This window comes from Bacillus rossius (assembly GCF_032445375.1).
Source record: "Bacillus rossius redtenbacheri isolate Brsri chromosome 9 unlocalized genomic scaffold, Brsri_v3 Brsri_v3_scf9_2, whole genome shotgun sequence".
In the NCBI taxonomy this organism is placed as follows: domain Eukaryota; kingdom Metazoa; phylum Arthropoda; class Insecta; order Phasmatodea; family Bacillidae; genus Bacillus; species Bacillus rossius.
The window spans coordinates 15,220,081-15,245,317 of NW_026962013.1; the positions used below are offsets into that span (position 1 = coordinate 15,220,081).

The following is a 25,237-nucleotide window of genomic DNA, read 5'->3' on the forward strand; positions in this document are numbered from 1 at the left end:
AGTCCCGCCAGGCCGCAGTTGACATAGCTAGTTCAGATAGGTACAGCTAGAATGCGCTCGCGTCTCAGAGATTGGACATCCAGTAGATGGCATTAAAGTCGCACATTTTAATCTGGGTACATGGATAAAGCATTGACTTACCGGTCTTCTCTTATCAGGGGCGAATATTCCATGGAACCAAGTGAACCATTGGTTCCCTACTGCTGACAAATGAATAAAATAAATATATTACTACTTGTCTACTGTCGTAAATAATTCAACTCATATTTTTTGAACAGCTCGCCCTAACACTTTGTGTAGGCGCGTTCGCGCGTTGAACCTCTTCAACTAGCGCTTTATCTCTCTCACGCCTCTCTTTCTCTCTCTGCCTTCCCCCCTCCCACATCACCCCCCCCCCCCCTCAGGGGTCTACCATTGCTTTCTGCGCTTTCATTGGTGGCTGACTCCTTATCGGATCTCTCCGCCTTCGCCTTCGGGTGTTTCCGTGAGCACTCGGCTTCGGCTTCCGACCTGGGGAACCAAGCCAGAGGGCTGGTTCCATCGCGTGCCGCGTGGCGTATTCTCTAGAGAAATTGTGTGCTTCGCGTTGCGTAAAATAACTCGCCTGACAGCCTGAAAGCAGATTTACTACATTAAGAATACGTACTTTATAATACTTAATTACGTTCCAAGTTTTTGGTGAAGAGTTTCGTCAAATTCAAAAGTGGCCACATAGCTACAGCATTGTTGAACTCGCTCATTGCGGTAGGCTTGGCCAAGGGAACCAACAGTCTATTCTGCGGGCCCTGGCCATGGAGGGGATTTTAAGGGGAGTGCGGAGGGACGAAGCTGTCGCTGGAGGGGAGGGAGCGGCAGGAAAAAGACGCGCTTGCGACTGCGTGTTAGAAAATTTTAGAGGTGTAAAAGTAACGATAAAAAGCGTATCCGTATGTATTCGTTACTATAGCAATTAGTACTCGTTACTATCGTATCGTTACGTTATTCGTTACTTCTGATACCGCATAACATGCTATGTTATGTTGCAGCAACGAATCGAGTCGTATTGCGTACGCGTACAGTATGACGTCGCGTAAATAATAATAAATAGAATATATATAATTAACAATATTTGATAATTAACAGTTTTTGTTGACCAAGAAACAAATAAATCTCATTAGAGCGGCTTTATTATATTATCTCTTTTAAGATAAGAACCAAAAAAACGTGAAAATACGCGATACTAAAAAACAAAAACATACATATTTCTCATTTGTAAAAAATACTTTCTTACGTTGTTTCTGTTCCAATCTCAAACTTTGTCTACACACACAATACCTTTAATAAACAGTAAAAAAACTTGAACGACGAATTTACAAATTATACTTTACTTAATAAACAAACATCGTTCTTTGTAACGTAAATTCATCGAATATGCGCGCGCATGCGTAAAACATACAAAAAATGCGAGTAACGAAATGCATCAGTGTGTAACGTTTCGTTACTCGCTTCTAGATGGCGCACCCGTAGGGATGTTGGAAAAATATTGATATATCGATATACCGATATTTTTCATACGATATATTAATATATATCGTCGATATTTTATCAAAGATATATATCAATATCGATATTTTTCAGCGATATTTCCATTCGATATTTTCATAAATAAAGAATACAGCCAATAAAATGTCGTTAACTGCATCTACCGTTTGGAAGTTTTTCAAGAAGATAGACTCTAAAAGTGTATCGTGTAATTTGTGTGGGAAAACCTACAAAACGAGTGGAAACACAACAAACCTAGCAACACATTTTAAAAATAAGCACCAGCACGCATTCGTTCAACTGCACATGAAAAGTAATGATGCCAAAACAAAAAAATTGGTTGTCTGTAATGCCGGTTTATGGACGATATTTTAACGTGACAATATCATAACAAAACATTGATGAAATGATTACATACTTTTATGAATAAAATTGAATCATTTTTATTGAATTATCACAATTTGGTATGGAAAATTGAATCATTTTTATTGAATTATCACAATTTGGTATGGATACAAAGAAGGAGTGAAATGAAATCTACAATTTAATTGAATAATTTACTTTTATTTGCACTCATTAATTCAAATATGTTTATTACTTTAACGAAGAGATTATTTTAACTATAACTTTTATACATGTTTACTATTCAACTTCTTCCAATCTGTGTTATTCTGTTAAGGATAGGACGATGATAGGAAAAGTAGGAAACGAATGGGAGTGTTTCAAGGATGATGTGAAGAAAAATGGCTTACCCAACACCAAGATGCAGTCAAAAATAATATATTTGCGTCTGCAGCAATGCTTGGAGGAACGGGTTAGCGAAGAGCAATGAAAATGTTACATTGTAATGCACGAAAACAGAATTACGCCACGGACTCGGTCTCAATGCTAGGAGGATCAGGTTAGCAAAGAGCAATACAAAATGAGCTTAACGGGACACAGCGAAACGGGTCAATGTTTGTAACGGGACACTTTTTCGTGCGTGCAGCCTGCGTTCATCGATTTATTAGACGTCACGTCAAAAATTTAGACACACAAAAATTCTCCATTAACTGATTTTCATATGAATAATTTTTAATTTCAACGTTCCATCTAAATACACATTTATATCGATAATTTGTACCAAAAAATATTGTTTTTTTTTATAAATTTTTTATCTCTAATACGAGATTGAATTTATTTTGGTTAGTTTAAAGTTATTGATACTTTCGTCTTGTAGCATTATCATCACATCTGTGAAACAATTAGAAACTATTTTTTCACTATATGTCTGTGATTGCACCAGACAAAAGATTTCCATCACTATTACATTTAAAAATGTATACAAAGTTATATTCTTCAACCTTATATAGCAAAATGCAATAAATCAATGTCGTCTAATTTCTTTTTGCGGTTGTAAGCTTAAAAATAAATATTAAATTATTTTCAAAATACTCGATATATCGATATATTTTTGCGATATATGAAAATATTACTTCGATATTACTAAAAATATTGATATAATATATATCGATATTTTTTCCCGATATCAACATGCCTACGCACCCATTACTCAGTACCGAATACATACTGTTTGCTACAGCTGTAGAAAATTTACTTGTTTCATCTTTTGGTGCTAAAAGTTTCGAACAAAAACGAGTTTTAATTTTGCAAGGTAGACCCACGCCAGACATATCGTGTATGGTAACAAATGCTCAATCAAGCGGTGTGCAGTGCAAAAGACACTTCAAATCTAATAAGCGAAATAGCCTAACAAAATGGCCATACATGCTCATGCTTGAAAGTGAGAGTTATGATTATTAAATTCTGCGTGACTTTAACATGTATTTCATTGACTTCCAAAATCATAATTTCGTGAATTTCGATATAGGTATGCTGGTGATGTGTTTCCGAGCGTATCTTTCACTGATTAAAATATCTTGCTTCGTGTAACGACGATTGCTCAAGTTTTAGTCATACCAGCTTTTTAATTTTATTATAATATAGGAAATGTTGACTTAACATTTTGAAGAGAAACTCTTAGGCCTAGCTTTCATCGACACTTAAAATTGTTTTGCTGCGGAAGCCGCCTTATTAGTTGAGGCAACAAAAGAAAAATAGATGAAAAACATACTAAGGGCGGGATTCATAGTCGAAGGCTTGTTTGGCGAATAAGTAATACTTTATAAAGTAGTGCTTATTCTTCAAGTAGTACGTATTCCAGCAATGAATTCATAAACCTATACTTGACGAAGTATTACTTGAACAAGCACTACTTATATTGGCCATGCTGTACTTCATGAAGTATCTCCAAAAGTAAAGGACGAATTTTGTGCCAACGTAACGCAAGCAAATATACTGCTGTAAATACATAGTTTACCTGTTTGAAAATAAAAATGCCCACGTTTCAAACCATATATGTGATTAAAATAATGAAATTAATACGTAAGATGATATTTATACTTTATTTGATAGTGAACTTGAATAACAAAAATATGTACATGTATTAAAAACGAATTTACAATTACATAAATATGTTTTTAATGTTTGTGTTGTTAAATTATGTTGGCCATCTTGTGTCTGTGATCTATATAGAAGTGCAAAATTTACGAAAAAAAGCGTACCCGTATGTATTCGTTACTATAACAATTTATACTCGTTATTATCATATCGTTGCGTTACTCGTTACTTCTGATACTGCATATGCTATGTTATGTTGCAGCAACGATTCGAGTCGTATTGCGTACGCGTACTGTACGCCGCGTACAGTATGACGTCGCGTAAATAATAATAAATAGAATATAAACAATTAACAATATTTGATAATTAACTGTTTTTGTTAACCAAGAAACAATAAAACCACATTAGAGCGGCTTTTTTATATTATCTCTTTTACGATAAGAACAAAAAAACGTGAAAATACACGATAATAAAAAACAAAAACATACATATTTCTAATTTGTAAAAAATACTTTCTTACGTTGTTTCTGTTCCAATCTCAAACTTTGTCTACACACACAATACCTTTAATAAACAGTAAAAAACTTGGACGACGAATTTCCAAATTATACTTTACTTAATAAACAAACATCGTTCTTTGTAACGTAAATTCATCGAATATGCGCGTGCATGCGTAAAACATACGAAAAATGCGATTAACGAGATGCAGCCGTGTGTAACGTTTCGCTACTCGTTACTAGATGGCGCGGGTGAAGTTAACCACGTGGTAGCGAAACAACACACTAGCTGCAGAAGAGGTTATGTACGTAGTCTGTATTGTTTACAAAACTAAGCGGCAACTATTTGTTTAGTTTCTTTTCCCCAAATTGAATTTGTTTACTCTCTCAATGTTAATTTAATAAATGGAAAAATTAACGGGAATTAATACCTTACATAACCCATTCCTTACAACAAACAAATCCGTACCAGTACTTGAGTCACCTAGATAGCCGACTTCATGAAGTATTACTTATATCAATGAATAAGCATGGCTTATTTGATTATGAATACTTGCGAAGCAAGGCAAACTTATTTCATGACTGTGAATTCGTGGTACTTATTTAACGCAGTGCTTCGTGAAGTATTACTTGAAGTAGTCCTAATAAGCAGTGCTCTTTTTGTTCGTTATGAATTTAATGCCATACTTAAGCATGCATATAAGCAGTACTTTTTTCAAGTATTGCTTATATCACCACTATGAATTCCGCCCTAATAGACCCATTGTTCGGTGGTGAATGGGAGGTGGGAGGGCTGTTTAGAGGTACAATTCATCGCTTTTGCTTAAGTATTTTCCAAACTATGGGTTTTAGCAAAAAAAAAAACATTTCGATACAAAATTAAAGAGCATACAATTTCCTACCAAAGAGATACGTTAAACCGCTTAAATAGCACCAATTTGCACCTTAAAATCAAATAATTCCGGGGGAGGACCCCCGGACCCCCCACTTTAATAGGGGGTGACAGTGAACATACTTGGTTCCCCCACTTTGAAATTCACCCTTCGCCACTGTCTCTTATATAGTCTTTGACCGATACCTTTTTACGCTGGTGATGACGGAACGGAGGATGTGTAACCTGTTATGAGAATGCTGTTACCGTGTTGATTGCTGGGACCGCTTTTGCTCTAGCTGATATAGAAGTATCAGCTAGAGGTGGGTCGAAAAGTATCAACCTGATATTTTGTTACTGATACACGCCTGTATCAGGAACTGCAAACGAGTACACTTGAAAAGTATCAAGTACTTTAGTATCAGTTTTTGAATTCGCCTGGAACAACACTACGGCCAATGTGCGCGTGCGCAGAACCCAATCGCAGATGACGGTCACTTGGGTGGAGCTTGTGAAAGGGGACGGAGTGGCACGACGAATAAGGGATAAAGGGAAAGAATGTAGGGGAGGAAGCGCAGGGGAAGGCGTTGAAGGAGTGGCTAAGGGCAGAGCGAAATTGTTACGAGTCGTTTTGTTTATTGTCCCTCATCAAAGTATGCTCAGTGCGCAGTGCGTGCACCGTCTCGTTCAATAATAAAACTAATGAAATTTTAATATTAAAAAGTACATTAATACAAGATATAATATTTATATTTGTGCACCTAACAGCTATGAAAATGCAAATAAATTCTCAGTTGACACATAACAGATGTAATCAACATATGGACTTTCTTTTTTCGAAAACAATTAATAACTAGTGTTTTCATACATTAAAAGATTACGATTTTATCAAAAATTAAAAATAAAAAAAACAGATAGGTACATTAGTGAGCATACTATATCAATAGACATTTGAGTTAGGTACATCAGGCAGATAGCAGTGCCAATATCGATAAAAAAAAACACTTTGCAAGTTCAGTCACTATTTAACAAATAGTATTGCATTATAACTCAGTTTTTGTTTACACAAATTACACTTAGCAAACTCATTATTTTCCGTGAAAACATTCCACACAAATGAAGTCTTTTTCTTGCACTTATCCATTCCTTATTTCACTATAAAGATACTAACTACAAAGCATGACAGCCCGCAACAATGTACATGGTAATACACGGCCAGGACGAACTGCAGTGAATTTTGAACTGATTGATACTGGCTGTATCAGGCGCGCATGAGAGTAACAGAGGTAGAGAATTAGTGGGCGTGATAAATAATGTATCAGAGACACCGATACCTTTTTACGCTGGTGATGACGGCACGGAGGATGTGTAACCTGTAACGAGAATGCTGATACCTCGTTGCTTCCTGGGACCGCTACTAGGGATGCAAACGATACATCGATGTTTTGAAAACATCGATGTATCGTTCATGAAACATCAATGTTAGCATCGATGTTTTGAAGAGCGATACATGGCCGATGCATCGACGAAAAAGTCCAAAAACATCGACATCGTTCATCATTAAAATTGCCATAGTTTCTTATAATATTTTGACTATCATTTCATGAATATTTATTATATATATAAAAAACATTACGATACAACATTTAGTTTTTAAGATACAATTTTTTTAACTGTCTATACTTACTATAAAAACCTAAATTTTTAAGTAGGTAGGTATCATAAATGTTGTAAATACTGAACTATTTGGTTGATTTCAGTATCAATTTTTCCCAGTACTTTAAGATGTGTAAAATCATTTGAAAAAATTAATACCGTTAAAAAAAATTTGTTTACATAAGAATTTTCTTTAAAATTTTGAAAAATATAGGGAAAAAGCAGCGAGACTTTATGGACAATTTCATAGCTTGTTGTACATACAAGCTATTGATTGGTACTGATACGGTCTCGCTAGCTCTATCGAGAAAATTAATGTTACATTTTAAACCTGCACATACACTTCATGCTTTTTCCCTATTTTTTTTAAATTAAAAATAAATTGTGTAAAAAAATAGTTATTTTTAAATGATTTTGGACTTCTTAAAATACTGGGAAAAATATATAAGGATACCAAACAAAATGGTTTAGCATTTACCTACTTTTATTTATACTTAAAAATGTAAGTTTTATAAGTATTGAAAACTAAAAAAAAAGTTTCTTGAAAACTAAATGTCGTATCGCAATGGTTATTTGGATAAATAGATCTCTCATGATCTGTACTATTTACAATATATTCATGAAATGATAACTAAAAACATAAAAAACAAGGGTTATTTTATTTTAAGTAAGCCTGTGTCTTAAGGCTGCAGTCTGCCCGGGCACACACACGGTGCGCAGAGCTTCAGGAAAAACCAACGTGATTTGAAAACTACTCAAGATATCCGAGTGGGGTCTGTTTTACAAAAAGCATTTAAGTGTTCGCTGAATGCCGAAAGGTACTTTTGAATTCGGATTAAGTGTTTAAAATGTGTTTTTAGTAGAGTGAAAATGGCTAAAAGGTGTGTTTTCGGAGTAATTTTTAGGGATAAAACAACCTATACAGAATCTTGAAACCACTTAAGGGCAGTGCAGTACACCTTTATCTTCATTTCTCAGCCTTATAATGTCACGTCACTGCTCAGTTCTCTCAGTTATCCTGTGACGACGAGAAGACAGCGCGCCAGTCCAGAGGAGACACCGCGCTAGAAGCACCAGCGAGCGTCGCGCTTATCATCCCGCCTCACTGACACACATGAACCCCGAACAGACGGCCAGCTTTACATACATTTAAATTATGGACATGCCCTTTAATGTTTACCTTTACTTCTGCTAATGTTGTGAAGTTGTAGTCATTTAAATTTGTCCACAACTCTTTGAAGTTTACTGAGAGCTGGTCAAGTAGTTCATGCGGATTTTTAAGTTTTTGGTAGCAGAATTTGCTTTTAATACATGTTTTTGTTCTGCACGAGACACGACTGTAAATAGGTTGTGGATATTGTGGTCAGGAATCTGTAGTAGGTATGGTTTTTGGCTATGTACTATAGTTATAATCATTTTGGCATGTTTTTCCTGATATTTAAAAAACATCGGTTAAAACATCGATGTTTGTGATATCGATGTTTTTAAGAGCGATGTTGCATCCCTAACCGCTACTGCTCTATCTGATACAAAAGTATCAGATACTAGTTACTAGTAAATTACTGTATCAGTATTATTTTGGTACTGATACAAAAAATTGCTGTATCAACCCACCTCTAGTATCAGCTACTTGTAACTAGTACATTATTCTATCAGTAACAGGTAGAGGTGGGTCGAAAAGTATCAACCTGATACTTTGGCACTGATACGCGCCTGTATCAGGAACGGCAAACGAGTACACTTGAAAAGTATCAGAGACTTTAGTATCAGTTCAGAATTCAGCTGGAACAACACCACGGCCAATGAATACAGTACCCGATCTCAGAGGACGGTCACTTGGGCGGAGCTTGTGAAAGGGGAGGGAGCAGGAACGACGAATAAGGGATAAAGAAGGGAAAGAATGTAGGGGAGGAAGCGCAGGGGAAGGCGTTGAAGACTTGAAGGAGAGGCGCAAAGCGATATTGTTACAAGCAGGGCTGCCACTCATGGGTTTTTCCACCCAGATCTGGGTTTTTCCAATGGTGTTTGGGTTTCTGGGTTTTTAAATAATGAATTCCAACAATTCTAGGTTTTTTATAATTTTAATTATTTTTATACCTAAAACAATAATAAAGGTAGTAGCTACTGTATCTGTTGCAATATCTGTTTGATAAATGCAAACAAATCTGTGTGTTTCACACACAAAAATACATATAAACACAAAACTAGTTTTCAAGAAGCTAAGTCGAATATTAAATTAGACACATTCTTCAAAGAGGCTTGCAGAACACAAAACCAATGCAACAATTAACCTTCAAACCAATCTTGTAGAATCAGACTCTGAATAAAGACTAACGTACATGATGCAGTTTTATAAAAACAATTACCGGTTTAAAGGATGCAGTGATGGTGTTTGTTTTGTCATGTATATATTTGTAGGTTTTTTTATGATATGTACTGGTCCAAGAATTACTTATACAGCCATTTTGCTGCAGTGTAATTTTCTTGTATTGGTTGTATTTAACCGTTTTCAGTCTTGTAAGGTAATTAATTGTTTTATATTAAAACCAGTTATGTTTATATTTTTGAATTAGTACGCAAACATTTTCAACGATAGCATTTTAGACGCATCTGGGTTTTTTACCCATGTGTCTGGGTTTTTTTGTAGGTTATCTAGGTTTTTCATGAATATCAGAGTGGCAGCCCTGGTTACAAGTCATTTTGTTTATTGTCCTACTTCAAAGTACGTTCAGTGCGCAGTGCGTGCACCGTCTCGTTCAATAATAAAACTAATGAAATTTTAATATTAAAAAGTACATTAATACAAGATATAATATTTATATTTGTGCACCTAACAGCTATGAAAATGCAAATAAATTCTCAGTTGACACTAATAACAGATGTAATCAACATTAGGACTTTTTTTTTTCGAAAACAATTAGTAATTAGTGTTTTCATACATTAAAAGATTACGATTTTATAAAAAATTAAAAATTAAAAAAAAAAAAAAACAGATACGTACATTAGTGAGCATACTATATCAATGTTTACATTTCAAATGTTTCTTCAGATTAGTCGATGATGATTTATAACTCAGTTTTTGTTTACACAAATTACAATTAGCAAACTCATTATTTTCCGTAAAAAAATTCCACACAAATGAAGTCTTTTTCGTGCACTTATCCATTCCTTATTTCACTATAAATATACTAACTACAAAGCATGACAGCCCGCAACAATGTACATGGTGATACACGGCCAGGACGAACTGCAGTGAATGTTGAACTGATTGATACTGGCTGTATCAGGCGGGCATGAGAGCAACAGAGGTAGAGAATTACCGGGCGTGATAAATAATGTATCAGATTCTCCTTCCGGTCGCACGGTCTGCGTACGCGGAGCTTTGTTGCCTCCTGGGACCGTCTGATACAGAAGTATCAGAGACTTGTACCTAGGTACATTACTGTACCAGTATCAGGTTGGGACTGATACCGAAAATTGCTGTCCCAACCCACCTCTAGTAACAGGTCGTCTCGGTACTGATATCTAAATTTGCGGTAAGCCACCTCTAATTGATATCATTTCCGCACAAAATATTTGTACGGAATACAAATTCACAGTAATTCTCCCCATACGAGGACCGTATGTAATATATTTGAATTTAAATGCGAAAATACTTAATGCTGTTTCGTAATAAACCGTCATGTAATAAATAAAGGAGTAGGAGGTGCAAAAACTTATTATTGTATTACACACCACAAAATTAGTGGCTATCTAAATACAGTGAATTTTTACTGGTTTGTTTGCCTGATAGTAGCTTATACATTACTTCTAATAAATTAATGTAGTTATGTCAGCAATATATTATGAAAACTACTACCTAGCGGACGGGCCAACAACTACTTCAAAAAACTAGGTCTCAGTCTCGGTAATTAGAGTTTCTCCCCCATGCACGGTCTAAAGCTGGGTTTACGATTGATTTCCTTAAGAATTATAACTTAACATCGAGCACACGATAAAGTCAAAACTACATTTTCCAGTTTATGATTGACATAGTGTGGCCGGCAGGGCCACATTTTTACTTGTAATTTATTTTTGTTGCTGGTCTCTAGTTTTATATGGTTTTTTATTTCACGTATTTTTATGCCTTTTTTAATTAATGTTAATTTATCTGTAAATTTTTTTTTATTATATTTGTTTCTGTTAATTAGTTATACGCCGTTTGGTAGCTATCGATTATGAGTTTAAGAATATCGATTGTGTTTCACGTAAATACCACTTGGTGAGCGCCCGGCGGTTGGCTGATGACGTGAGACATTCGGCTTGCCGGGAAGAAAAAATCAGCTGGGCCGGCGGGGGGTGCGTGCCGAGCGACCGTCGAGGACAGAGCCATGTGACGGCGCGGACTGGTGTGCCGGACGGCAACGGGCGACGAAGAGTATTGGGCTGGAGGCTCCACGCTGGGTGACAGGGCAATGGATTGCCCTGTGATACTGAACTTATCAAGGTAAAGAGAGGCCGCAATTTTGATTTTTACCCTCGTGGTGCTGCACTGGTTTTTGGCAAACCTAGTGAACTGTGTATTTTCCCATACTAAATTTTATTTGGACGGAACTTTTATTAGCCAGTTTGGTGAAGAGGCCCATTTGTTTTCACACGTTGTTCCAGTGTGGGATTTTTTTAAAAAAGGTCGCCCGTTTGCCTGTAGTTGTAATAAAAGTATAAGTTTGGAAGAAACGAACATTTTGCAATTTGTTTTTGAGAGTTTGTCTTCGGAATTGGCATACTTAAAGTTGCATTTAGCTAATATATCAGCTTGTGCAGTATTATTAAAAGTATGTGATCGGTATTGGACTACATGCGCAGCCTGATGTTGGTTGGTGCGGCCATTCTACGTTTTTATGAAATCATTGGCAAGTTAATAAAGAAGTAAGACTTTGTTTGAAGTATATGATAAAAACTTCGGTGGTAACATAGTTATGTTACGTGAAGAGTTTTTGCTACATTTCCCTTAAAAAAAAAATAAGATAATTTTTTTTTTGGTCATCGTTCACGCCTTTGTGAATTCGTACCTATGGCCCGGCGTGGCATTAGACTCTGGAGTTGGTGAGGAAGGTCAGGAAGCCAGCGCACGCCTAGGATATTAACTTTGTTTTTTTGGCAAGTCTTTAGCAACGAACATCTGAAGAAAGACTAAACCGTTGATTGAGAGTTTAAGAACTTTATTTAAATAATTTGTTTGTACTTCAGTATTATTTTTGTAGATTTTTTATATATTTGTATTGATTGTCTTGTTTGATTTTTGGTATTAGGGCAGTCAGTAAATTTTGATATTTTATAGTGGCCACGCCTCACGCCCTTATATATTTTTATACTTGTTATCAGTATTTATATTTTTACGATTTTTTAAAGGTTATTGTTAGTATCGTAAATGGGGATAAGATGCTGCCATTATTAACGTCAGCTTTTGTAACTAAGCTTGTATGGTTATGTATAGTAAAAATTATTTTTGCAAATTTCTATTTTTTAATAACATACGTCCAAAGTCTTGCCTCTTGTTTGTTTAATGGGTACTCTGCTATTATAGCCTTTGAATTTTTTGGCCTGACCCCTGGGCAGTGGTGTGGGGAATTTATATTGTTTAGCTTTTTATGCCTGGTTTTAATATTTATTTTTTCCCTTCGCGCCCAGAGTGAGTCGGGGACGCAACCCCTCTTCCAATTAAGGAGGAAGAAGGGTTACAACCTGCGCCACTCTGCTAGGCAGAGACTTTGGACTTTTGCGATTTTGCTGACTTTTTTGATTTTTTTAATAATGGCAGTTTCTTGGATTTATAAACTTCCCAAATAACAGGTTTACGCTAATTTGCAAGCTGCGGGAGCAGGATCAGCACCAGGAATTTTAGTGGTCTTTTAGATTTCCAGTGATGGTTTTGATTTTTTTCCTGTGAGGTTATAGTTTTTATAGTTCTTTGCTTTAGTTTGCAACCTTTAGTTATTGATAATTTTGAGAGAGAAGGTTTTGTCTAATACGTTTCGGTCTTGACTTTGGAGCTTGTTTGTTTTGTTTTGGCATACTTAGATCCCGTTTGTTCGGTTTGTGAGTTTAGTTTGTCTTTTCCGTTACTTGTTGGAAAATCCTTCTCTTGTTTTTTTTTTTTTTTTTGAGCGTTGAAATTTTGACTGAGGCTTTGGAGGCAAGTTTTCCTTGTTGCAGGTTTGTTTGTTTGAGTTTGGGCTGGTTTGTTGGATTAGAAGTTTTTGAGAATACTTTGTCTCCAAGTCCAAGGTTTTTTTTTGACGTTTTAGTTTTTTAAGGTTGCTGTTTAAATTTTTTTTTTGTTCAAGGCGGAGGTTGTGGCCGGCAGGGCCACATTTTTACTTGTAATTTATTTTTGTTGCTGGTCTCTAGTTTTATATGGTTTTTTATTTCACGTATTTTTATGCCTTTTTTAATTAATGTTAATTTATCTGTAAATTTTTTTTTTATTATATTTGTTTCTGTTAATTAGTTATACGCCGTTTGGTAGCTATCGATTATGAGTTTAAGAATATCGATTGTGTTTCACGTAAATACCACTTGGTGAGCGCCCGGCGGTTGGCTGATGACGTGAGACATTCGGCTTGCCGGGAAGAAAAAATCAGCTGGGCCGGCGGGGGGTGCGTGCCGAGCGACCGTCGAGGACAGAGCCATGTGACGGCGCGGACTGGTGTGCCGGACGGCAACGGGCGACGAAGAGTATTGGGCTGGAGGCTCCACGCTGGGTGACAGGGCAATGGATTGCCCTGTGATACTGAACTTATCAAGGTAAAGAGAGGCCGCAATTTTGATTTTTACCCTCGTGGTGCTGCACTGGTTTTTGGCAAACCTAGTGAACTGTGTATTTTCCCATACTAAATTTTATTTGGACGGAACTTTTATTAGCCAGTTTGGTGAAGAGGCCCATTTGTTTTCACACGTTGTTCCAGTGTGGGATTTTTTTAAAAAAGGTCGCCCGTTTGCCTGTAGTTGTAATAAAAGTATAAGTTTGGAAGAAACGAACATTTTGCAATTTGTTTTTGAGAGTTTGTCTTCGGAATTGGCATACTTAAAGTTGCATTTAGCTAATATATCAGCTTGTGCAGTATTATTAAAAGTATGTGATCGGTATTGGACTACATGCGCAGCCTGATGTTGGTTGGTGCGGCCATTCTACGTTTTTATGAAATCATTGGCAAGTTAATAAAGAAGTAAGACTTTGTTTGAAGTATATGATAAAAACTTCGGTGGTAACATAGTTATGTTACGTGAAGAGTTTTTGCTACATTTCCCTTAAAAAAAAAATAAGATAATTTTTTTTTTGGTCATCGTTCACGCCTTTGTGAATTCGTACCTATGGCCCGGCGTGGCATTAGACTCTGGAGTTGGTGAGGAAGGTCAGGAAGCCAGCGCACGCCTAGGATATTAACTTTGTTTTTTTGGCAAGTCTTTAGCAACGAACATCTGAAGAAAGACTAAACCGTTGATTGAGAGTTTAAGAACTTTATTTAAATAATTTGTTTGTACTTCAGTATTATTTTTGTAGATTTTTTATATATTTGTATTGATTGTCTTGTTTGATTTTTGGTATTAGGGCAGTCAGTAAATTTTGATATTTTATAGTGGCCACGCCTCACGCCCTTATATATTTTTATACTTGTTATCAGTATTTATATTTTTACGATTTTTTAAAGGTTATTGTTAGTATCGTAAATGGGGATAAGATGCTGCCATTATTAACGTCAGCTTTTGTAACTAAGCTTGTATGGTTATGTATAGTAAAAATTATTTTTGCAAATTTCTATTTTTTAATAACATACGTCCAAAGTCTTGCCTCTTGTTTGTTTAATGGGTACTCTGCTATTATAGCCTTTGAATTTTTTGGCCTGACCCCTGGGCAGTGGTGTGGGGAATTTATATTGTTTAGCTTTTTATGCCTGGTTTTAATATTTATTTTTTCCCTTCGCGCCCAGAGTGAGTCGGGGACGCAACCCCTCTTCCAATTAAGGAGGAAGAAGGGTTACAATAGAAGTCATTAATTCTAACCAATAACAGCACAAAACACATGGTCGGCCATTGTTCAAAACGGACAAAGCAGGTTTGAAATAGGTTATTGACAAATGGGATATCTATTTTTCGAAATGGATGATGATTATAAATGACAAATATACGAATTCTAACCCAAAATACTGCCTCGCTCGGTCCAATAATAAGATAAACTTCCGGTTAAAAGGTTCCGGTTTGTTGTGATTGGTCGCTTCCCTTAAGTCTTAACGAAAAATATAAAATATAACCATTTCTGTTAAGTCTTAAGTCATCATATGGTTCGCACACGACCCGTCAAAATTCACACACGACAATCATAAACCATTCCACTAGTTTACATAGAGTCATATGGTAAGTACACGACTAAGTCTTAAGTCTTAATTCTTAATTTTCAATCGTAAACCCACCTTAAGAAGGGGAGGTCTGGCTGGACACTCGCCAGATAAAAGTGACCACTTACTGTCTCCATAGTTCGTTCGACGTCCGCTATTCAACTCTAGCGTTAGGTGTCTTGCGGTGGAAATATATCATTAAATAGGCGTTATGATGATTTTGTCAATTCTCGTGAAAAACAAACAAGAGGTAAATAATATACGATACAACGATAGTTTGTATCATCGCCGGAGGACGCACAGTAACGTGATAATCGGGCATAGGGCCACATTTCCGCAACCTAATTTGTTAATGTCTATAAAACTTTAAAAAATACACTCGTTTAAAAAGGTAATTTTTATGCAAATTACTGGAAATATCGCAATGCCGTTTTGCAGAATGATCAGGAATCATGTAAGGAAGTAAAATAAGTTTTGTTTTTACTTTTTTTATTTCCATGGTGGCCCTATACTCCATAATTACAAACGTAGAGAGTTAAGACAGTATTTGATGCACTGCAATGAATTTTAATATAATTACACTATATTTTAACATTTAAAATTAAAGGCTGAATCAAATTACATAACTTGGCTGATTTACGTATTTGAATAACAATACCAAACCTGCATTTACAATACATTATTTGCTACACAAATAAGTGCCATCGTCAATGTTTCGTGTCTCATGTCAAGTGTTGACGCTTCAGCTTGGGTGCATAGTAGGGACGTATTTTTTTAATTTTTTTTATTTACATTGCCTTACAATATCCTAATAAAAAATTTATACGTTTTTATAAGTTGTCGAAAACAAACAAGACGCACATACACAGCAAGCAAAAATAATTTTGATAGCCGCATGAATGCACAGGTATTGTAATGTAAATTACAAACTGCTATTACTCCTAAACGAGTTTGAATTCCGTATCTGCGCCTTTTAAGATAACAAAGGAAAGTTTAAAGCACTGAATAAAAGTATTTTGGGATTTTTATTATTTTTTTAAGGAAGAGATCGCACTCGTTTTGCAAATTTTGTATTTTAATAAAAAATGGTGTATTGTCAAACTACTTACAAACAGGTATTATCATGGTTGTACTGGTCATTAATAAAATTCGACATCATACATTCCATTTTTAAAAAAGTTGGGCCTATACAAAAATAAGTAATCTTTAGACTACATTCATACAAATAATAAAAATTAACTTACTATTCCAATGACGTTTCCGAACTGATCTTTGTGTTCCTTTTTTTGTGAGAATGTCGTCTTCCACAAAATGTTTTTCGCATACATAATGGGATCTTTTAAGTACAAACTTGTCTCGTGGAATTGCTTTCTGCCACAATTGCCTAACATTGTCATCATTGGGAACTCGGAATATTGCAACTTTCTCGTCCGACTTTGCCTGATAATTTGTTTTGCACCCAGGTGCAACACAAAGGTTAGGCATTTTCACAATTAAAATAATATACGCTTATTCTCTTTACTAACAATCAATGCTCCTTGCTCACAATGAAGTTCCCGCCAATGCCAATGTGGAAACTATACTTCGTAACCTAATTGACCTAATTTATGAAATAATTCCCAAACTTATAAAAAATAAACACATACAATTTAATATTGTATCGATATCTGGAGATTAATGCATTTTAAACATTTAAATGAAAATTTAAATGATTATTATGTTGAGTTGTTCATAACAACAAAGCTTAAAATACCACCGCAGAACAACCAGCGCTACACGTCAGATGGTGGAGCGGAGCGGAACTACGGAGACATTAGGTGTGCCACTTTTGCATGCTGGCCAGGTTGGGGAGTGTCCAGACCTCCCCTTCTTAGACCGTGCCCCCATGCTTGTAATGCAGTCAGCGCTAGTTGACGTCATTCATGTGTAGTTATGTTGATTCCCGTATAAAGCGCGCGCACGTAGTCGAAGATCGATATCGATAGCTCGCCGAATGCTTACAACGCGCGCGCTCTGTTGAGTGCCGAGTTAACTACATTCTACACTCTTGGCCCGTGCGTACTACGACGAAAGTTTAGCGTTCGTTGCTGCTCATGGTTTTCGTTTTTCTATTTAAAGTTAAACAAAATGTTTTGGTTGCACAACTCATTAATTTAAATTGTTTAGCGTGAGTTTGTATACTCGAATTTTTAAATGAACGTAATTTACGTGAATAGGTTTTATGAATAACTTTACCAAACAAAATTTTTTTTGCACAAAAGTCACATTTACTTTTTAAACTTGATTTTAGTATAAAATGTACGCCGATTATGCGTACAACACGGTATTTATGAATTTTTTTTTATTGTGGACGTATTTTCATGGGCGTCGCAACCGGGGGTGACGGGGGTGACACGTCCCCCCCAATAATAAAAGTCCAATAATATATTTAGTTTCGTAGTTTTCGTGTTTTTACAAATTTGTTCTCTGAAAATATTTTTTATAAAATGTTTAGGAAAGTAAAATGCCTAAAAACCACCTTTTTGCACCTTCAAACCCCCAATTTTCCCGGGGGAGGTACCCCGTACCCCCCGCTTTTTTTTTTATTCTCTTTCTCCAGGGGATGGATATTCCTGAACAACTAAATCAATTGAAGTCCCCCCCCCCCCCCCCCAAAAAAAAATATATATATATCCTTGCGACGCCCATGCGTATTTTGACAGTTACTTTTTAGTAGAGGTGGGTTGTTACAGCAAATTTTGATATCTGTTCCAACCAGTTACTGGTACAATAATGTACTGGTTACAAGTAGCTGATACTTCTGTTTCAGCTACAGCAGTAGCGGTCCCAGGAATCAAGTCTTAAGAACAAGACAAACAACGGTTTACTCCTGAACACGTTTATTTTACCGCCGTGCATGTGTTTTGAAGGTTAACAACATGGCGTGGTTTATTTCCTCCCCCCCCCCCCCCCCCCCCCCCCCCCGTCATCCCCCTAAAAAAAATTAGTTGTCTGTAAAGTTGGTTTACGGACGAAAGTTTAATGTGACAACGTCATAACAAAACATTGATGAAATGATTGCATACTTTATGAATAAAATTGAATCATTTTTATTTTAGTAATAAAAGAATAAATACTTGAAATTATACTAGTAATCAGATTTTTTAAATGCAAGAATAATTAACCTTTATTGCCGAAATTGTTGTTGTAATAAGCAATGTAAACCACATTAACTTTTCGTTTAAATATAATTATGAACAAGTTTTCATATAAATAAACTGTAATCAAATATCTAACATAACCTATTATTACTGCACTCGCTGACAGATGCTACTTTTTTAAATAATAAAAGAATAAATTCTTGAAATTATAGTAGTAATCAGATTAAAAATGCAAATTAATTTACCTTTATTGCCGAAATTGTTGTCATAGCAATGAAAACCAGAGATTAAAATCAGTCGAGAATATTTTTGTTTTTATGTCTTCCAGTGCTCAATATGATATGCAATTGTGGCCCCGGCCACGATATTTTATTTATAATTCATTAATAATAACGCCCCTCGTGATAAACAAAGGAAAATATGTATTAAGGAGTGCCTGGTTCCCGCGATAGCGGATAGATATCGCGATTCATTCGGTTCACGTTTGTCACCGTAGATGACAGCACGGTAGGGGAATAATATTATTTTGTTTCTATAACACAATTTTATAACAAATACACATCCCAAATACACCAAACTTATTTATAATGTGTTGCAATATTTTTTAAAACATTGTGCAAAAAGATCCTGGGTGTAATTTGAATTATTATGTGTAACTGTAAAACACTATTGTTCGTTAAAAATATATTTCAATATTCTACATTACTTTTAAATAACCGTACCGATTGTGCTGAAAATTGGTGGATGATCGTTAAATTACATAATATTAATAATTCAAACAACGAAAATATGATTGAAAAGTCTGTTTTGTTTTGTTCTCTCTTTTTATTTTACACTTGTCTCTCGATACATACATTGTACAAGCACCTCATGTACATCACCCGCCGCCATCATTACACACACTGGCTGCCAACCTCACACCTCTAACATCCCTGATGTCACGTCTTTCACTTACACATATACAACACCTTCCTTTCTTCCCAAAGCTAATATTACTGAAACTTATTGGGTTTCCTAACAGTTCGGCCTGTTCTTGTAATGTATACTGACTCCCAGCCTCCAGCCTTATCCTGAGGTTGACTGGCTGTATCACTCCTCACCCCTCTACTGCATTGGCCTGTCTCTTGGTCAAACCCTTTGAAGTCAGGTGATTTACATCTCCTACTGTCTTCACTCTCTTCACCACACTCTAAGTTGATTTCCTGCTCCTTTCCCTCTCCTCTAGTTTCATCAACAATGTTATAGTTCCCCCATGCTGCTGTTTTGGGTACTTCAGAGTTGGAGGGTCTTAGATATTTAGTGTTTCTCCGAACCACTTGACCTGAGTGGGTCCTAACTATGTATGAGCGTGGTGCACTGTGTTTCTCCAGAATTGTGGCTGGCTCCCACACTACACCCCTCTGCATGACTACTGTTTGCCCTTTCATATATTCTAAAGGCTTCCTTGGAGCTCTCTGGTCATAATACATTTTAACTTTCCTCTGCTTCGCAATCAACTGTGGTTTTGTATTAGACTGAATCTTCGGGAGGAGATTATTCACAGTTGTCGGTATCTGTGTTCTGACTAACCTACTCATCAACAGTTCTGATGGTGACACATCCATACCCGCCAGTGGTGAGTTACGATATGCCATCAGTGCCATCCAATATTCCTTACCCTCCTCACAGCTTTTCTTCAATATGTTCTTGGCGATTCCTACACCTTTTTCGGCCATTCCATTTGACTGTGAATGTAGTGGGCTAGATGTGTGTATCTCAAACTCATGTTCATGTGCAAAGCGTGTACATTCGTATGAGTTAAACGGCATATTGTCAGCCATCACTATCTTTGGAATGCCATGAGTGCAGAAGATGGCTTTCAATGCCTTTATTACACTGATGCTTTGTTTACTTTCCAACTTAACTATTTCCAGCCATTTTGAAAAGTAATCGTAAATCACTAAATAACTTTTCCCTCCAAATTCTAGTATATCTGCTCCCACTTTCTCAAAGGGAAGTGTTGGAACTGCATGAGGGAGTAGGGGTTCTTTCCGGTTTGTGGTCCTGAATTTCTCACACACCCTGCACTCTAATACATATTGCTCTACCTCCTTCGACATGCCTGGCCAAAAGAACACCCTCCTTGCTCTAGCTTTAGTTTTGCCCACTCCAAGATGTCCCTCATGAATAACTTTCAACATGTTCTGCCTCAGTTTTTTAGGTACTACAATTCTATCACTTAGAAACAGTAGATCATCTTCTACAAAAAGATCACTCTTTACACCCCAGAATGGGTAGCACTGCACTGGTACCTTACCCTTTTTGTGAGGCCACCCGGTCGTCACCCATTTCATCACCTCACTCAGCACTGGGTCCGCGGCCAGTCCTTGTCGAAATTCTTCCTTCCGCACTTCAGTCATGGGAAGATGCCTACTCACACTATGCACTATTTCATCCAGTTCCGGATCATCTTCAGCTGCATCTGTCCCATGGGCCCTGGATAGTAGATCAGCAATGTGCATCATTTTCCCAGGGAGGTACTGAACATCCAGGTTGTACTTCAGTAGTTTTAATTTGAGTCGTTGAAGTCGCGTGGACATTATCTTTGATACTGGTTTGCTCATAATAGCTACTAAAGGTTTATGATCTGTGAGGACCTGAACCACCCGACCATATATGTAGTAATGAAACTTGTTAGTTGCATATACTATGGCTAATAGCTCTTTCTCAATTTGTGCCCACTTTTGTTCTGTCGCGGTAAGACTTCGAGATGCATATGATATGGGCTGTCCGTTTTGGAGGAGACAGCAGCCAAGGCCATCCTGTGATGCATCTCCTTGAATGGTAATAGACTTGGTTGCATCAAAGGTCCCCAATGCAGGTGCGCAGCTTACGGCTGTTTTAAGATTCGCTACACACTGCGAGTGACATTTCAGCCACTGCCAGGACACATCAGTTTTTAGTAGCTCCCTCAGAGGCGCTGTGATTGTTGCCATGTTGGGTATAAATGGTCGTAGGTAGTTAACCATCCCCAACAGTCTCTGTAACTCTTTCTTATTTTGAGGATCTGGTATTTTTTGTATCGCCATCACTCTACCTGGATCAGGTTGAATTTCATTATTCGATAACACATGTCCCATGAAACTAACCTTTGACAGTCTGTATTGCAGTTTTTCTGGATTAAACTTGATGTTGTGAGCTCTTGCCCTCTGTATTACTTTTGCTACACACTTATCATGCTCCTCCAGTGATGTCGCAGTCACAAGAATGTCATCAAAGTACACCACAACACCGTCAATATCACCAAACACACTTTCATTCAGTTCTTGGAACTTTTCTGGTGCACAGGACACACCAAACGGTAACCTGAGAAATTTGTAACAGCCCCACGGTGTAGAGAAGGTACACAAGTCACTGGATTCTTGATCGAGCTCAATTTGCCAGAACCCATCCTTCAGGTCAAAGACTGAAAAATATAGTTTTCCCGACAGTTGCTCTGTTAGCTGTTCAATCGTTGGTATTTGATAAAAGTCTCTTTTGATGGCAGGATTCAAATGTTGTGGGTCCAGGCAGACTCTTAGTGTACCATTTGGCTTCTCAACGACAACTAGGTTATGTACCCACGAGTTTGGTTCCTCAACTTTTTCAATAATTCCTCTCTTCCTTAGGGATTCTAGAGTTGTTTTCAGTTTGGGGGCTATTGTTTGCGGTTGTCTCCTAGGTGGTGCTACTCTTGGCTGAGCATCCTGACAGACTCTAATTTTGCACTGACCTGGAAATTTTCCTAGTCCAGTGAAGACATCCTGGTTTTCTTGCATGAACTTGCTATGAGGTGATTCTGGTTGCGATGAGTCTTGTTTGATAACCTTCACTGTTGTGTCCTCTAGTCCAATTAGATGCACCCTTTTGATCAGGTTCAGGTCTACATATGCCTGTAAGCCTAGTATTGGGGTACTGTCCGCATTGGTAATTCGAAAATCCATGTATTGTACTACGTCTTTTGATTCACACCGTAACTTCACAATGCCAATGGGTCTTACTTTAAATCCACCATAGCATTCCAACAGTTCGTTGGTGTCCCTTACCTTCAGTTGATTATCCACTTTCCTAAACATTGTCTCTGGTAGAATGTTAACTTCTGACCCAGTGTCAAGCTTAAAATTTATCTTCCTTTCCTCAACTGTTATGTTTTCATACCACTTTGTTGATTTTTCTTGGTTTCTTACACATTCTACCTGCTTAACACTCTGTTTTGCTATTACTATCCCATTGACTACAAAATAATCTTCATCTGAGCTCTCTGCTTCCTTTTTATTTATCATTCTCACCTTGTTTACTTCACGTGATTTTCTGCACATTATCGCAAAGTGATTGAGCTTCCCACAATTGTGGCATTGTTTGCCATATGCTGGGCATTTGCCTTTTATGTGGGTGAGATTGCATTGCTTGCACTTGCCACTGAAACCCTTCTCTTGCACCCACTGACTGGCTCCCCCTCTGTGCTTTGAACTTACTACATTTACCGACACGGGCTGCATGTGTTCATAGATCCCTTCTTTTGTTCTGTCACCTTGTAAGCACTGCATTTGTTGTATGCTTGATTCAGCCACTTTGCCTAGCTCACACGCTTTTTCAAGGGTTAAGTTATTCATGCGGAGCATTTCTTGCTGTAATTTGGTGTCCCTCACACCCATGAATATGCAGTCCCTAACGATTGCGTCTGATTGTTCACCGAATTCACAACTTCTCACAAGCTTTTTCAAGTCATTTACAAACAACTGAAATGGTTCATTTTCTTTTTGTTTTCTCGAATACAACAAGAACCTTTCATATGGCACGTTTTTTCTGGGTTTACAATAAGCCTCAAATGCTTCAAGTACCTTCTTGTAATCTGTGCGATCTTCATCTGCAAGTTGAAATGTATTGAACACTTCAACAGCATCTTCTCCCACCAAATTCAGAAGAACAGCTGCTTTAACTGGCGATGATTGTTCCGACTTTCCTGACGCCACCATGAATATTTCGAAGTTTTGTTTAAACTTTCGCCAATTTTCACTGACATTTCCCGTTAGGTCCAACCCGCTAGGCTTGTTCGCGTCCGCCATGTTAGCCTTTGTTGCCCACGTTCAGGAGACGATGGTATTGCCACAAATGCGATTACGCCTTCAAACTACCCCGGCACGTAAAGATTGTACGGGCGAAACGACTGACCGACTGCGCCATGTTTTGTTTTGTTCTCTCTTTTTATTTTACACTTGTCTCTCGATACATACATTGTACAAGCACCTCATGTACATCACCCGCCGCCATCATTACACACACTGGCTGCCAACCTCACACCTCTAACATCCCTGATGTCACGTCTTTCACTTACACATATACAACAAAGTCAAATCGATGGTTGTTCCAATCGAGTGGAAGAGAGATGCCACGCATGCGTACAATGAACATAACAGGACACATCCGTAGTGGGGCAATGTCCGTTACAGGACACGTTTTCGTACATGCAGCCGGCGTTCATTGATTTATTAGACGTCACGTCAAAAAAAAAACAATATTTACGCACGGTTTTTAAAGATTTTGTGAAACATGCGTGACATTATACTAAGTCGATTCGTGTGTGACAGTCGCGCGTTCGATAATCATTTTCGACCATTGGCAGAATCGACTTATGAATGAAGTAAACAAACAATACGTAATTTTCTGCTTATTTTCGTTTTGTCTGCGTGCGTCAAAAGTTTAAAACGCGGCTCATAATAGATGTAACCAAATTCTTATTGTTATATTAACGGGATTTTAATATTTACGTCCTACGAAGATCAGCCAATCAAAAATATGCAAGATAAAAAGTAACAATTATTTCAATTTTTTTCAGAAACAATTCGAATCGAATAAAAAATTATTTGCGAATATTTTTTCGATTTTGAATATTCGCATACCCCTAATATGTACATATTACTTTGTTCTAGATTCAAGTATCAAGTCAGTAGATGAAAATTTTGAACTTAATATGCAAGAGTCTCTCAGTGAATCATTCCTGCAAAAGATCAACAACATTTCTTTCTTGAATGAAAGGATATTAAAAACTGTGAGGTGAGTCTAAAATACTAAATATATTGTCAGTTTTATTAATGCAGAGTTATTGCATTATATATGTACATTAGTTTAACAATTACCTGAAAATCTTCTTTGTAATTTTCATCCCAATTTGTTTTGTGGAATTTTTCTCATCACTTTTTTTATTAAATAAATTCAATGGATAATTTTTTGTTGTGGTTAAAGTGTGCTAATTTAAAAGTAGGAGTGTATTCCTAAGTTATAGCAGAAAAAAAAAGCATAAACCAGTAGATTTATGCTTATTTTGTATTTTCTAGCAAGTTTTGAGAGCTTAAAGATCTTTATTCATATTGAACTCACAAGTTTGAACTAGTTTTATTAACCTTATATTCACACTTACAATTGCTATATGTATAATCTGTGTTTTGTAGATATGGTCTCTTTTTCTACCCTGCAGAACTTAAAAGCAAGGTACAATAGTTCAGCTCTATAAGGTTAAGGGTTTTTTTGTAGTAGTAATTGACTGACTAACATTAGTCATTTAAGCAAAAATAAATATACAAACATTTACATAGAAATATAACTTTCAACATGATGGGTAGTATTTTAATAAATTCCTTGTCGAAAATCAGATCCAAAGCTGGGGTTTAGGATTTTTTCAAGTTTTTTCGCTTTTATCGAAGCTGTTTCTAACAGTCATAA

At 36.7% G+C, this 25,237-nt stretch overlaps 1 protein-coding gene across 5 annotated transcripts in view; it reads left to right on the plus strand.

Moving 5' to 3' along the window:
• Positions 1-25,237, plus strand: part of LOC134543313 (tyrosine-protein phosphatase non-receptor type 13-like) — a 369,574-nt gene that overhangs the window by 334,633 nt on the left and 9,704 nt on the right. For 4 of the 5 annotated variants that reach the window (XM_063388249.1, XM_063388247.1, XM_063388251.1 and 1 more), the window contains one exon: positions 24,448-24,571. In XM_063388249.1, coding sequence (XP_063244319.1) covers positions 24,448-24,571 — 124 coding nt within the window. Of the gene's footprint in view, positions 1-18,168; positions 18,269-24,447; positions 24,572-25,237 lie in introns of those variants that run through there. The other variant, XR_010076906.1, reaches the window with a different exon arrangement.